General features: G+C 36.9%; 1 protein-coding gene across 3 annotated transcripts; it reads right to left on the bottom strand.

The window, feature by feature from the left end:
• Positions 1-490: 490 nt before the first annotated feature.
• Positions 491-15,452, bottom strand: ctso.L (cathepsin O L homeolog). 3 transcript variants are annotated; one of them, XM_018231218.2, is made up of 8 exons: positions 15,160-15,452; positions 11,834-11,948; positions 10,585-10,724; positions 7,270-7,437; positions 5,532-5,653; positions 3,557-3,720; positions 1,837-1,929; positions 491-1,197 (listed from the first exon to the last, which is right to left on the bottom strand). In XM_018231218.2, exons 1-8 carry the CDS (start codon positions 15,400-15,402, stop codon positions 1,163-1,165), a joined length of 1,080 nt encoding a protein of 359 aa, XP_018086707.1. In that variant the 5' UTR covers positions 15,403-15,452; the 3' UTR covers positions 491-1,162. The 3 variants fall into 3 exon arrangements, 2 of the variants coding, with proteins under 2 accessions (XP_018086707.1, XP_018086728.1); XR_001932753.2 differs by lacking the exon at positions 491-1,197 and adding an exon at positions 2,103-2,199; XM_018231239.2 differs by lacking the exon at positions 7,270-7,437.
• Between the last annotated feature and the right edge of the window lie 316 nt (positions 15,453-15,768).

Below are 15,768 nucleotides of genomic sequence, written 5' to 3'. Positions count from 1 at the left end.
CATTGTGTTAATCTTCTAAGAGATGCAGCTGAGAGCTTTCATATATTCTGAACTCAGAACTGTCTAGCAAAGCACATTTAGACAATAAGGTTCTGTTATCTCTGCAGTTATATGACATGGTATAAGCCCTAGGAGCCCCTTGTTAATTCAAGTTGATGCTATCTTGGGCTCTTCATGACCTAGAAGACATCTGCTGTTGCCTAAGAGAGGACAATCCTGGTGAAATTATTTCAGGTAGAGCACCAATGCCAAGTAGCAAATTCTGTGAAGTAGGATTTAGTAGACCTGTACTTAAATAAACTTCTTTGTCCTTGCCTGGTAATAATCTGTTTCAACATGGTACCTAGTTCATAAATCAGGTCTGAAATTATCTAACTACATTTTCCAGGAGGAAGTTTTATCTCTGATCCGTGTTGCAATGATATTTTATATAAATAGAAGCAGTTCTGTGAACACCTACTATTCAAGAAGAACAGGGACTCTGAAAAAATTAACACATTTACTTTTTAATCTCATAAAAATGCAGATTCAGTCCTCCCCTGAAAGAGATAGACTGAGCTAGTATCCAGTTAAACAAAATGATATAATTAAAACAACAACACGTTTGTATATAACAAGTCACACTGAACAGGGCCGGTAAAACTAATGCTCCCGTGAAAAGTCCGAGGTTGCAGTATATTGACATGCATCTTGGTCCATCTGCTTTAAATCTACAATATTCAAAATATCTTTGAATATTTACATTGCTTAAAAACAGAGTTTATATACATCATATAAAAATGCAATTACTTGTGTACTAATCTGCCCTTTTTTCATATGCATTTAAGCACTATGCAGATACATGTGCTAAAGTGCACATTTCTTTTTACATATTAACACAAATGAATTTGGGAATCATAAAATGTTATTCTAAGGCAAAGGCTCAAGACCTGCCAAGAGAGTAAGGGAATTGCAGTCCAGTGCTGGCGAAGAAAGTTTTCCCAGGCTTAGTGATTGAACTCACTGTGGAGGAAACACCTTATACACTGGCACCGCAAATTGAATTCAGATTTCATTGTCGTTTAAAATTCATAATAAAGAAATAAAGCAGAGTCATTCACTAAAAATATCAGTGGTGTTATTCTGAGAGGTTAACTTTGTCTGACGATCACATGATCCAGAGTTACATCAATGGAACTGCAACAAAATCAGCTATCCCTGTAAACAAAGTAATAAAGAGCACAATAATAAGAATAACAACAATTTATAATTGAATATAAATAATTTGATGGCCTTAATAAAAAAAACCTAACTAGCCAGTGTCTGGGCATTCAATAAAAAATGTTCTAATAAATTCCATATGCTGGTAACTTTTTGGCTAGAGCATTAAAGAAAAAAAATAATTTCATGCCTACATACTGTATATCAGTGGTTGATCTAAATTTTTCATGGCCATATTTATGTCATTCATTAAAGGTAATGTTATCTAAATGTGTTTCCTGCACTTGCGCATATTAGTGCCATAATATGCTCACAAACATATCTTACCAAATACCGGCTGGCCTGATTACATCCTATGCATTTTGATTATTTGAGACATTTGTAGATTTAGATAATTTGTCAGAAGCTTTTTTTTTTTCATTTTGGCCAAATTATTAAAAGCCTTCTCCTGAGAAGCCTTCATGGGTCCTTGTATGAATTTTCTTAAAATTAAGTAATTCATTTTAAGTAATTTAGAGTTTGTGGATATATAAAACAAAAATGTAAGAAAGACGATTTAAAATACAAGATAAGGCATAAATTAACACACAGGGAACACTTACTTATTTTAAAAAGATGAGCTGGGATAATACTTACCACAAATATTTCCACCCATTTTAATAAAGACATATCCATCTGCACCCCAGGAAGTTCCCCAAGAGTTTTTCACAATCCAGTAAGGAGTGTCACCTATAACAGTCCATTAATCAGTTTGAGAACAAATAAGTGTAGTTTCCATATAGAATTGCCAAGGGGGTTACGCAAAAGCATAATTATAATCTGCAGAACATTGCTTATCATTCTACATATCTTATATTTCCATAAGACAGGCATGAAGCTGAAAGTGTCAATCGTCTCCTTACTTCTCATATGCTTCACTCAGGATGAGCAACACATCCCTTCCGCACTATCCTTACAAATGCACAATCTTCTCTTCTGTACTGGAAGAGTTCTTTATGCCTAAAAAAACGGTGTAAAGATTGGTGTAAAATAAAAGGCATATTGATAAACTTCTTTTGTAAAGTTGTGTATTGACGCCAAACTAAAAACAAAGATGATGCCATTATTTTACACCAATTATTTCTTTACTTCTATGAAGCAAAAATACCAAAATACCAAAGCTTGAAGGGGATAAGTTGATGGCATTGAGTCACAGATATAGGAGATGAAAGGGAAATCCAAAAAAACCCCCCAAAAAACTGGATAATAAATGAAGAAAAACAACAAAAACATATAGTGTAGTATGTTTCACACTTCTTTATATCACCCAGTGATCACAACAAACTATTGGTTCAGTGTTCACACTTTTCCTTAGATAGAATACAAGCTCCACAACACCTTTCTTATAAGTCTGTATGACTTTAAATTCCACTCTCCCCTCGTTGAGCTCCCTTCCTTGTGAATCTACTCAGACAGAAATCGCTTCTTTCGCATTCAGTATGAGAACCTTTCTATTTTTACCTGCTTATCCTCTCCCCCTTCACTAAGTGTTGCGGACTAGGGGATAAAAGTACATGTGCATAATCGCTTTAAAAATTAAAATGCACTCACAAACATTCACTTATATATGTGCCAAAATAAGAACTGTCTCTATTGTGCTCCTTTCAATAGTGTCACCGTAGCTCCATGGCACCTCCAGCTAGACAGTCTCTGTATTGGCGTCCTTCTTCCAAAGCGATGACCGAATTTCCATGTCCACATGCTTAATACCCCACTTATTCAAATGTCCGCAACTTTATTTGTTCTCCCAAAAAACACACAGCTATTCCCTGCTGCTAGTTGCTTTGACACCACTTGATACTTGGCATAAACCGTTGAGGCCAATAGAACAAATGCGGGCAGTACAATGTAACTGCTGTAAAAACAGAAGTTTTGCTACAAAAAATGTAAAAAGTTGAGTATGCAGCTTATTTCCCCCAAGATTACATCAGTTTGAATGTAAACATTTTAAGCTAGCTACACATATACATAAAATAATAACATGGCTTTATCGATGTGCGTGATTTTATGTGTTACAATACAAATGTATTTGATGCTGTAGGACAGAACATTATTCCTATTTATTTTCCTTTTTTTCCAGTTTATTCCTTTATTGTGCATTTCCTATTCAAACTTCCTAACTCGTGTCTGATTGCTTTGTATTAGCCATCTTGCTTACAAACCTATAATTGCTTCTGGCTAGTTTTAAATAACACCAAAAATGTGATTGTACAAACAAAAAAACACACGGATTATCTCAATATGAAATTGAAACTTATAAACAGCTGCTTTATATCCAAATACAAGTTATAAGAGTTGTAGGTTAAATGATAATCACCTGTCTTATCATAGCCAGTTACTAAAACTGCATGGTTTGGTGTTCCGCTGGAGCAATGGTGCTGTATTATACCACCTAGGTAATCCTGCCAGCTTATAGCATTGACTATAACGACCAATGGACCAAGGTGAATCAGCTTCTTCATCATTGATTCTTCACCTCCACTAAAAAGAAATAAATAAAAGAAAATAAGGTAAGATGTTTGGGATCTTCCAGTTTATTGGTTACGTAGACTTTTTTTTAAACTTAAATGGGTTGTTCACCTTTAAATTAACTTTTAGTATGATGTAAAGAGTGATATTCTGAGACAATTTGAAATTGTCAGATGAATGATCCAATATATCTTATAGGAGGGCTCCTTTCCTAGCAGGTGTATTCGAGCTCACTCAAATAACTGATTCCAGTACAAACAAAATAACTGCTTTTTGCACAAATTCTGCATGTAGAGAGACAGGATTCCTGGTAATTTTAATAGAGTGAGCTCTACTACATCTTCTAGGCAAAAGTAGCTCCCCTATAAGATATATTGGATCATTCATCTAACACCCAATTCCTGAATGAAGACAGAATGAGGAGGGAGAAACAGATGCTGTGAAGATAAACTTGATTATTTCAGAAACGGTACAGAATATTAAATTGATTGTATTTAGAAATGTTCTTATTTCAGTATGATGAAGCTTATATTACAGTTTAATTTTCGCGATAGTTCCTCTTTAAGGATTCTACTGTTTTATATGCATTTTTAACTATGGTAACTCAAGGATACAGTTAATAGTAGGTAACAGCATTTCTTTAACAACTGGTGCCCAAGGAGTTAATCTTTAACAAAAATGTAGTACATTGACTCCAGCAATCCGTAGAGCAAACAGATGCTTTTGCAGTTTTCAAATGATGACTGTCTCTCTTATCAAGTCCATCTCAAAGCAAATGTTCAGTGCCCTTCAAGGATTCCAAAACATAGTGTTTTTTTCACTGCTTTAATGACACTACTGAAACCACTGTATAAAAATCAAAGAACTGATATAGATAGTTTTCAATATCTAGATTTAAGAGATTTCTATCATATTAGCTGACATATTCTGCAACACTTAACAGAGATCATATAGCATTCATATCAGTCCTTGGCCTAGTGAAGCTTACAATCATATTCACAAACAATACGGGTCTTTTATGTGGGTAGAAATCCCTTATTGCCTTTTTTCCTCCCGGGGTGGCCATTGGTCCCTATTCTCTGAAACGGAGCACAGAGACCTGCTGCAATTTTTTTAACACAGGAAGGCAGTGTGCAGATTGTAAAAAGGCGGATTTCCCTCATTTATTGAACTTTGCTTTCTGCAGTTCCTTTGGGAAATGACTACGCTTAATGTTGTCAGAAGCCAATAAACTTGCCTTGTAGTATAGGAGAAAATGACAGTATTATCTCCCTGTTCTTACATTGGTTCCTTCTGAGTACTCTGGTTTCCTCCTGTCCTTGCTTTTATAATTAAAATGGTAAAAAGGGAATAATTCAAAAAATTTATGTAAAAATTAGTAGGGATGCACCGAATCCACTATTTTGCATTCTGCCGAACCCCCGAATCCTTCACGAAAGATTAGGGCCGAATACTGAATCCTAATTTGGATATGGGGTGGGAAGGGGAAAACATTTTTTACTTCCTTGTTTTGTGACAAAAGTCACGCGATTTCCTTCCCCGTCCCTAATTTTCACATGCAAATTAGTATTCGGTACAGGATTCGGCCGAATCCGACTAAAAAATGCCGAATCCCGGATTTGGTGCAGCCCTAAAAATTAGTTGCGACTTGGTTCAAGCTCATATGGATAGAATTTCTGAAGAATGAATGAAAGGGAGTCCCACAAGTTTAGTAATAATTTGATTATACAAGGACAATAATTCCAAACATCTAATCTTTATGTATATACAGTATATTTATAATATTACAACAATACATTAAAATGAACAACAGAAAAGTTTACCTGAAGTCCTGAGTTTTATATCCATTTATTGAAACACCAAAATCGGTTTTAGGAAAATAATGGCAAAATCCAGTCTGAGCTTTAAAGTTGTATTCAGATGCCCTAACTAGTTTAGTCTTTGTCTAAAGGACAAACAGAAAAGTGTTACCTTCTAGCTAATATTACTTGCTTCAGCTCTGCCAGCTTTCAAGAATACCCCTTTTTAAAGCTATTTATGCTATAACGCCTAGCAAAGTTGACCCACAGACACCATGTGCCCATGCTCGAGATATTATAATTTATAATAATTGGCCATAATGTTTTACCACTAACAATTTACTGGTAGAATTTTAGAATATATATATATATATATATATATATATATATATATATATATATATATATATATATATATATATATATATATACATATATATATTCTACACTTCTACCCTTTGAATTTAATTCCATATTCCAGAAATGCACATTATTTTTCGGTGAAAAAGTGCTGGACTGAAATGTTATGAGGACAAGCAATAATAGCCTGTCTAAAGTCTAAATTATTTGTACACTATAAAAATTATGTAAATGTGGTTTCCTTTAGTTTTGGAATTCACAATCACAGTAAAGCAGGCAGGCAGACATTTTGTGGATACTTTTATTATAAAAATGTGCATGTGCAAGAACAAGATACCTGCTACCCATGCCTCTGCACAAGCTAAACAAATATAGACTATGAGGAGGAATGTGGGGAGTACAGTGGCTTCTAGGAAGTGCAGAAAGGAAAGTGAAAGTAACTGACTGCTCCGCCTCAATGCTTAAGGCTAGAGGCGGAGCAGGCAATATATGATTGACAGCTCAGATTTTAATACCTTTAAACAGGAATGGATGTTTTAAAGGAATTGTTCAGTGTAAAAATATAAACTGGGTAAATAGATAGGCTGTGCAAAATAAAAAATGTTTCTAATATAGTTAGTTAGCCAAAAAAGTAATGTATAAAGGCTGGAGTGACTGGATGTGTAACATAATAGCCAGAACACTTCTTCCTGCTTTTCAGCTCTGTTGTTTACACTGACTGGTTACCAGGCAGTAACCAATCAGAGACTAAAGGTGGGCCACATGGGTCATATCTGTTGCTTTTGAATCTGAGCTGAATGCTGAGGATCAATTGCAAACTCACTGAACAGATATGTACCATGTGGTCCCCCTTTAAGTAGCTGACTAGCTCAGAGTTAGAGAGCTGAAAAGCAGGAAGTAGTGTTCTGGCTATTATGTTAGACATCCAGTCACTCAAGCCTTTATACATTACATTTTTGCCTAACTAACTATATTAGAAACATTTTTTTATTTTGCACAGCCTATTTACACGTTTTATTTTCACACTGAACTGTTCCTTTAATACAAAAAGAATTTGGTTTTCTTGTTTAATTTGCAAAGGACTTTTATTTTCAAGGTTTTTATGTCTAGGTGACAGGTCCCCATTAATAGTCTACAACTAGGGGGGCTACTGCACTACATCTACCAAGTCTGGATTTACTGTAGAACATAAAAAGTATCAGTGCTGGTCCAAGAATCTCAAAAGCTTTTGGGGTGTTCATTTAAAAGTACAAAGGACATATTATATTGTGTAACAATTGTTAAACAATTTCAGTTCAGATATCCAACCTGCTGCCCTCCAGCTTCTGCTGTACTCAAGTATTTCTCCAAAACATAATACATGCCTAATACAAAGTTACAAGACTTAACACTGAACAACAACCTGATTCAACCACTTTAAAGCACTGTCTGTGGATCCTCCGTTGCAACCAGAATCCAGATATGAACAGTCAATGACCTGCTGTACACTGAGCTCTTCCAATGTGTGCCCTTTAATTGCATAAGCAGATTCCACTGCCCCGACTACACTGAAAGCCCAGCACGCACCACACTGAAATAAAGGGGGGGGGGGGAAAGAAAATATAATTAATACAATTAAATTAATTGAAGGAATGTGTAGGAGGAGGAAGAAAAATACATTATTGCAAAAACCCTCACACAGATATTTCATGTGAGAATCCTGGGGAACTGCATGCTCTAGCATTTTCAGTCTTTGCAAACCTTAAATACAGTTTTAGTTTTTAATATTTCCACTCACATAATGGGGATTATGTTGCTTTTAAAGAATGAACTGCTGCTGTTATAAAGCACAACAACAATCTTTATTTTTATTCTTCTTTAACAACGGAAATAACATTTTGGCATTCAGCTGAAAAATATACTGATTCACTGATGTATCTTTGCTGCCATCTGCTGTATAACAATGACATTTTAAAAGTCAAAATACATCCTCATTAAACCAGAATGAAGTTAATATTATCATGTTTTTTTAGAGCACCAACATATTGAGCAGCACAGTAAAAAAAAAGTATTTATACAAAGAAATCACATGAATTACATAGAACATACAGAATTACACACGTAGCGACCAGTATCGTACAAAAGGGGCAGAAGCCCCTGTGCAAAAGACCTTGCCATCTAAAAAGAGAAGGGAACGAGACACAAGGTGTGGGAGTGGGCAAGATCAGAAATAAGCAAGGTGAGAGATGTAGCATATGGTATGGCATTTGGTAGATAAGCAGAGTGAGGGTAGGCTTCTCGAAGTATGTTTTAAGAGATCATTTGAAAGCAGAAAGGTCGGGAGAAAGTTACACAGACCGTGGGAGAGAATTCCAGAGGAGGGGTGCAGGTCTTGCAAAGTCTTGAATCCGAGCTTGTGAGGAGGTAATGAGAGAAGAGTGTAGGAGCAGGTCAGTAAAGGAGCACAGTAAAGGGTTGGGTGATTATCTAGAGATGAGTTCAGAGATGCAGGGTGGGGCAGAGTTATGAAGTGCTTTGAATGTCAGGATCTTTAGTTTGAATTTTATTCTGAAAAGTAGTGGAAGCCAGTGCAGGGATTGGCAGAGTGGAATGGCAGAGGAGGAGCGGTTGCTGAGGTGTATATAAGCGTGGTGGCAGTTATCATTGAGCTGAATTTTTTATATTGAAAACAGCTTAAAGTGGACCTGTCACCCAGACACAAAAAGCTGTATAATAAAAGTCCTTTTCAAATTAAACATGAAATCCAATTTCAATTTGTTATTAAAGCATTCATAGCTGTTGTAAGCTCATTTAAAAATCTCAGCTGTCAATCAAATATTGTCTGCCCCTCCTCTATGCCTTAGGCAGACAATTACTTTCACTTTCCATTCAGTACTTCCTAGATGTCACTGCTCTCCCCACATTCCCCCGTTCTCTTCACCATTTAATTGGGGATGGACATTTTGTGCCCCATTCTGGTGCACAAACAAGACTCTCAGATGATGCAAGGCTTGCCTTAATAACAGTGTCCACAAAATGGCTCCTGCCTGCTTGTTATAATTATGAATTCCCAGACTGAAGGAAAGAAGATTCAAATAATTTATATAGTGTAATTAAAGTTCATTTTGTTTGACTATGTAATAAAATAGGATTTTGAATATTTTTTGGGTGAAGGGTCCACTTTAAAGGGATTATTCACCTTCCAAACACTTTTTCAGTTCAGTTTTCAGATTGTTCACCAGACATAAAGACTTTATTTTTTTACTGTTTTTCCAAAACTGAAGTCTAAAGGTTGATGTTCCTGTCCCTGGTATTTCAGTCTGGCAGCTCAGTAATCCAGGTGCAGATTCTGAACTGTCACATTTAATTGTAACAAGTTGCTTTATTAGTGGATACATTTTTCAGCAGCATCTCTGGAGTATTAGCAATTAATGTATCAATTCTAACGGCTGCCTTTAATTAAACTGAGGGATGCTGCTCAGCAGGGACAAAGATAAGAAATTTATCAATTTAGAACAGTTTACAGGGTCGGCGACCCCCCTCCCAGAGTTGCTTTAGAAGGTGAAACATTTAACTTTACTTTTCAATATTCGAAAAAACAGTCACACATAGAAAATTGAAAATAACTGAAATAAGTCTTTATTTCTGGTGAACTATCTGAAACCAACTGAACTGAAAGGTGAACCTTTAAAGTGAAGGAGTGTGGCCTCATAATGTCACCAGTCAGAAGCAAGCGCTCTGTAAAGGTAATGGCATACAACAAACTTGTGTTGTGTTCCTGTGAGTGACAAATCACCCGAAAGTAGCCATTCATTGAAAAGAACAGCAATCAGCTGTTAAGACGTTTGAATTGTGTAATTGCACAAAATGGGCTTCTCATGCATTTTCACAAGATTCAAACATTTTACCAATGGCAAACATGTTGCGGGAACATTATAGCATCTGTCAGTACACACACACACAAAAGGCAGATCAGAGTGGATAAGGAAAAATGTGTGTGCGACAAGGATAGCAATGTTTACCTGTTTGTATTATTTGCCTATTTTTTCTGCCACTTTACAGGTTTCAAATGGGGGTCACTGACCCTGGCAGCCAAAAAAAATATTGCTCTGTGAGGCTACAATTTTATTATTACTTAGCTTTCTATTCAATCCCTATTCATTATCTACTCTCTCATTTAAACCACTGCCTGTTGCTTGGGTAAAATGGCCCCCAGCAACTAGATGTCTACTCCAGACTGGAGAGATTCTGAACAAAAAATGAAATAATTCAAAAAACACACGGAAAAAAAAAAAAAGAAGTCCTCAATTGGCTCAAAATACTGACTACATGATACTAAGGGGCATATTTATAAGCAGACCAGAGCTTGCCACAGAGAAATTCTGTGGCTCTTTTGTGGGATTGTTAACAACATATTTATGAAAGGGTGAAAGAGAGAATGTTCCCTTTGATAAATATGGGTCAAAAAATATACATGTGAATTGCAGTTGAAGCTGCAATCTGTAGTGATCGCTATTCATCTTTTGATAATAATGCTCATTTACATTAATTTAAAGGTAAACTATCCCCTTCAAAGTTGGATCTTTGTGGATCACTGTCAAATGTTTTGCCTTTTATTGTCTTGTGTTGTATTCAGTTATCCAAGGCTTAGCTAAAACCAAAATTATCAGACAAGTATTGAAACAAAGACAACTGGACTGTAGTTGAATGGAAACCACAAAATGCCATAAACACTTACACTCAATTGATTTTTCACAGGTGTCACAAAATTTTTGTCTCTCCAGTCAAACCGCAAAGGTAAAAGATATTGTTGCGTAGAATTCTTGAGAGGTTTATTGGACGTATAATTGCTGGTTGGGAAGCTTCTCAAATAAGTATCTAGATGTAAATGAAAATATAAATGGTTATATGCCAGTTATATCCACAGAGAAATGTGTCTAAATACAGTCTCACTATTTTACGGAGATATGTACTTAATGAACACTGATTATTTACTTTACCATAGTGGCCCATTTATGAACACCCAAAAAACACAAAAAATATGTGTTCACACATGGTGAAATCCTACCAGTTTTTGTAAAAAAAAAAATCTTATTGGCATGCAAGGTGGGGGCCAGATTGAGGCCGCAGTGGAGCCAGGTGGTGAAAAAATCCCTCGGTTATGTGCCTGGAAAAAAGAGCCTGAAAGAACACTGGGTATTACTGTGGGCTAGGTATATGAAATACAGAAAAATGAATAGGCCGTACATGTTTAGCCCATAATATACTAAAAATAAAGTGGGGCACCACACCTTGTGTATTAAACAATCTGTATATACGGTAAGAGTCCAAGGGAATCCCACAATCCACCCCAGTCCAAGGGTTTAAATCACGTTGTTGAATATAGATGTTTAGTGGGTTTCTCCCAAAACGCGTTTTGTGCCTGTTGGGGCACTTACTCATGCACACACCCCCCAAACACATCTTTTATAGGGGTTGTGGCCATATGAAAATACAGACACACCAAGAGATTAAAATAATACATGTACATTCCTAGAACTAGAATTTTTTTAAGTAAGATTTTAGAGTGAGTGCTAAAATAAATAATTTATCCTTCAGAGGTCAGTGCCTACACACAAGCGTACCTAAGGCAATTAACCTAAAGAAGATTACATTTTACCTTGAAATTGTAATACTAGGAGTTCTGCACAAACATGGGCAACATTTCCCCAGCAGTGTAACCCATACCAACCAATAAGATATTTGCTTTCATTATCTTCACTGCACTAGACCTTTAAAACTTGACTAATGATTAGTTGCTTGGGGTTACCAGACTCAGGACGAATTTGCCAGATGTATTTGTAGCAGTTGCCAGTAATTCTTATAGCAATCACTGCCTTAACTAAAACATGGATATGGATATAAAAAAAATTTGGTTTAGACAAATTGAAAGATTCGGTATAATTAACTTACAGCGTGTTTAATACACCTGGCCTCTCTTTACTTACTAAAAAATTCTTCAGCAGACAAGTCCGAAAACTGATTGATTCCATAACGGGCGGCACTTGTAAGGTTTGCAGAGAACGCAGTTGTGTTAAGATATTTCTGCCTTTCTATGCTTTTCTAAAAAAGAGAAGAAATGCAAATGTATGAGAGGTATGTATGACTTCATCAATCTTAAAAGCCCAGAAAATGATACCCATAAAACAAGTGATTACGTTTGCATATCCAGACATATAAGGGGCACTTCCTGAAGTTACTGTAACAGCAGATCATCCCCATTCCAGGCACAGTATATGCTTGTAAACATATAACACACTAGAGCAGGGGTCCCCAACCTTTTTTACCCGTGAGCCACATTTAAATATAAAAAGAGTTGGGGAGCAACAAAAGCATGAAAAAGTCCCTTGGGGTGCCAAATAAGGGCTATTTGGTAGCCCCTATGTGGACTGGCAGCCTACAAGAGGCTCTGCTTGGCACTATACTTAATTTTATACAATTAAAACTCACTTCCAAGCCTGGAATTCTAAACTAAGATCCTGCTTTGAGGCCACTGGGAGCAACATCCAAGGGGTTGGAGAGCAACATGTTGCTCACGAGCTACTGGTTGGGGATCACTGCACTAGAGTAATAGCACGCTGACCTTTACACTGTTATTCCCTCTATTAAATAAAAGGACATTGTTACTGCCTGGTCATTCAATGCTAGTGAAGCAGGTCATGCAGTTTTTATTTGAATTATGCTTGTTGTTTATAGTGTCTTCATTGGGTCAGTCCCATACCAGCTTTAACACTGTTTCCAGCTATTATAAATTCCCCTTTCTGTTAACTGTTGACCAGTCCCACACACTGGCTTGGAGGACTTTTAGCCCAAACCAATAATTTGGTCCTCTGATTCCTGCCTCCACTTATTTATGAAGACTATCTGCTAGATATTAAAATATGGTTCATGGGATTTGCTCTAATCAGTCTTTGAGTTTGGTTGGACACTGATTTTGCTCACAGTTGCCATTCAAAGTCATCCCACAGGTGTTCATTTGGGTGAGGTCAGGGTTCAGTGCAGGCCAGCCAACTTCTCCAACTCCCAGGTCAGCAAATCCATTTTTGCAAAGACCTTATTTTATTCAAGGGGTAATAAAATTATCATGGGGGAGCAATATATCATTTACCAAACTGCTGCCATCAAAAAAGAAGCAGGGCATTTTCAAAGCTGCATTTCCGTAAAACAAAAACATACTCCCAACAAATAGTCTTTGCGCCAACGTCAACCTTAAGAAACAATATAAATTTTGGAAATTAGTGGAAAATGAGTGTTCCAACCAGGACATTTTAAAAAGCCTTTAGGTTAACTTTTAGCATTTTTATAGGTTGGCCCATTCTTAGCAACTTTTCAAATGGTCTTCATTTTTTTTTATAGATTTTTAATTATTTGCCTTTTTTTCTGACTCTTTCCATCTTTCATCCAGCAGCCAAAATCAGGATACAATTTTTTTGTTATTGCTACTGCTTATTATCTTTCAGACCCTCTCCTATTCTTGGTCCAGTCTCTAATTCAAACCACTACCTGGTTCCTAGTAGGGATGCACCGAATCCACTAATGTGGGTTTTGGCTGAACCCTTGAATTATTTGCAAAAGATTCCGCCGAATACTGAACCAAATCTAAATTTGCATATTCAAATTAGGTGTGGGAAGTGGAAAACATTTTTTACTTTCTTGTTTCGTGACAAAAAGTCATGCAATTTCCCTCCCCGCCCCTAATTTGCATATGCAAATTAGGATTTGGATTTGATTCGGCCGGGCAGAAAAATTCAGCCGAATCCACATCCTGCTGAAAAAGGCCCAATCCTGGCCAAATCCTGAACCGAATCCTGGATTCGGTAATTTGGACATTAGTAACCAGATACCTGCTAAAATTTCAAACTGAAGAGCTGCTGAACAAAAAGCTTAATGATTCAAAACCACAAAAAAAGTGAAGACCAACTACAAAATTGTATCAGAATAACCCCTTTAAAGGAAAACTATAATTCCATCAATGTAGTTCTCTATGAATATACATCATAAAAAACAGCTCATGTGTAAAACCCTACTTCATGTAAATAAACCATTTTCATAATAATATACTTTTTTAGTGGTATGTGCCATTGGGTAATCATAAATAGAAAACTGCCATTTTAAAAAAATAAGGCCCGGCCCCTGGGATCGTAGGATTCACAGTGCACACAAACAAACCAAACAAACTATACTTGTTAGGTCACATGGGCCAATTAACAGACTGTTCTGTCTTTTGCTTCCACTTTTCTTATTCCTATTATTTCCTGTTACAGTTAGAGTTGTAGTATTTTTGGTCAGGTGATTTCTGAGGCAGCACAGAGAAATGGTGGTTTAAGGCAAGAGATGTAAAAGGGCAAAATTTACCAGTTTGGTAAGATTCTTTAATATGCCACTTACTTTGATATAAACTGTTGCTTAAATATTCATTTTAGGGGTATAGTTTTTCTTTAAGGCGGGATGTCTACTAGGCATACAGTGTACTTAGTTACAAAGCTATCTATTTCTATCAATTGCCAGAATCCACAGCCTTCATCTGACAGCGGGACAGTCCTACAACTGCTAACGTATTAAAAGGGTTGTTCACCTTTAAATTAACTTTCAGTATGATGTAGAGAGTGATATTCTGAGACAATTTGCTATTAGTTTCTGTTTTTTTATTATTTGTGTTATTTGAGTTATTTAGCTTTTTTATTCAGCAGCTCTCCAGTTTGCAGTTTCAGCAATCTGGTTGCTAGGGTCCAAATTACCCTAGCAACCATGCATTTGTTTGAAAAAGAGACTGGAATATGAATAGGGGAGGGCCTGATTAAAAAAAGGAGTAATAAAAAGTAGCAATAACAATACATTTGTAGGCGTACAGAGCATTTGTTTTTAGATGGGGTCAGTGACCCCCATTTGAAAGCCGGAAAGAGTCAGAAGAAGAAGGGAAATACTTCAAAAACTATAACTATAAAAAAAAGGAAGGCTAATTGAAAAGTTGCTTAGAATTAGCCACTGTAACATACTAAAAGTTAACTTAAAGGTGAGGCACCCCTTTAAGAATGGAACTGCTAGCGATGAGTACAGTCAGAATCACTTCAGGATGTGGCACTGTATTGGCACACAGCAAGGAACTAAATATAACTGAACACAAAAATGAACATACTAAAGGGTTTTTTTGTCTTTTCATACAACTAACACTTGGAATCTTTTTTAAAAAAGGGGATGACCTTCTGGGCCTCAATATTAATAAAGCCTCTCAAAGAGATGTTATTATACAAGTAGTTCTCAGTGACAGTAGTACCAGGAATATTTGGTATCTCTCCTGAAACATCAGGCTGCCAGCCTTGTATCTCCTGCCATATTTCCTGATGAAGGCGAGAAAGGCGCTGCTATGTAGCGCACTACGGTAGTTCCCAGAAGCGCTGCTGGGATGCAGGGAATCAACTCCACCCTCGCTGCTTATCTTCTCCTTATAAAACCCAGCCAGAGCCGCGGCTGTATAGAAGCAGAGAGCTGCCAGGCAACACACATAGCAGCCCAACATAGCGAGCGCTAAAAATACATTATAGCCATTGTGCCCCACGAACCCGCTGTGACGCACCCGGAAGTAACGCTAGAGACACTTGATTGTAGGAATAGGCAGAAAATCCCGCGAGAAAACAGGGGACGGTGTCTCAGTTAATTTACGCCGAGCAAATAGGGCGCAGTGCAGCAGCGGCCTTTTGCTGGAATGTGCTCAGGCCTGGACTGAGAGCAAAATAGGCCCTGATATTTTAGGTACACAGAGGCCCAAACAGCCTCTCACCAGCCAATAAATAGTAATTGTCTGTGGCAACTTACAGCAGGCCCTCTGGCACTTGCTATTGCAAGTCCGGGCCTGCAGCTGGCATGTTTGCTGGGGCAGCAATTT

Source organism: Xenopus laevis, chromosome 1L (assembly GCF_017654675.1).
Source record: "Xenopus laevis strain J_2021 chromosome 1L, Xenopus_laevis_v10.1, whole genome shotgun sequence".
Taxonomy (NCBI): domain Eukaryota; kingdom Metazoa; phylum Chordata; class Amphibia; order Anura; family Pipidae; genus Xenopus; species Xenopus laevis.
This window is presented reverse-complemented; position numbering and strand designations above follow the sequence as displayed.

Bases quoted from the DNA above. Each gene is read 5' to 3' on its own strand.
- ctso.L (XM_018231218.2), bottom strand. From the start codon at position 15,402: ATGTTGGGCTGCTATGTGTGTTGCCTGGCAGCTCTCTGCTTCTATACA. The intron at 11,949-15,159 runs GTACTACTGTCA...TCTCTTTTTTAG, and splicing joins AGAGATACCAAATATTCCTG to AAAAGCATAGAAAGGCAGAA. The intron at 5,654-7,269 runs GTTGTTGTTCAG...TTTGTCCTTTAG, and splicing joins CTTTAAAGTGGTTGAATCAG to ACAAAGACTAAACTAGTTAG.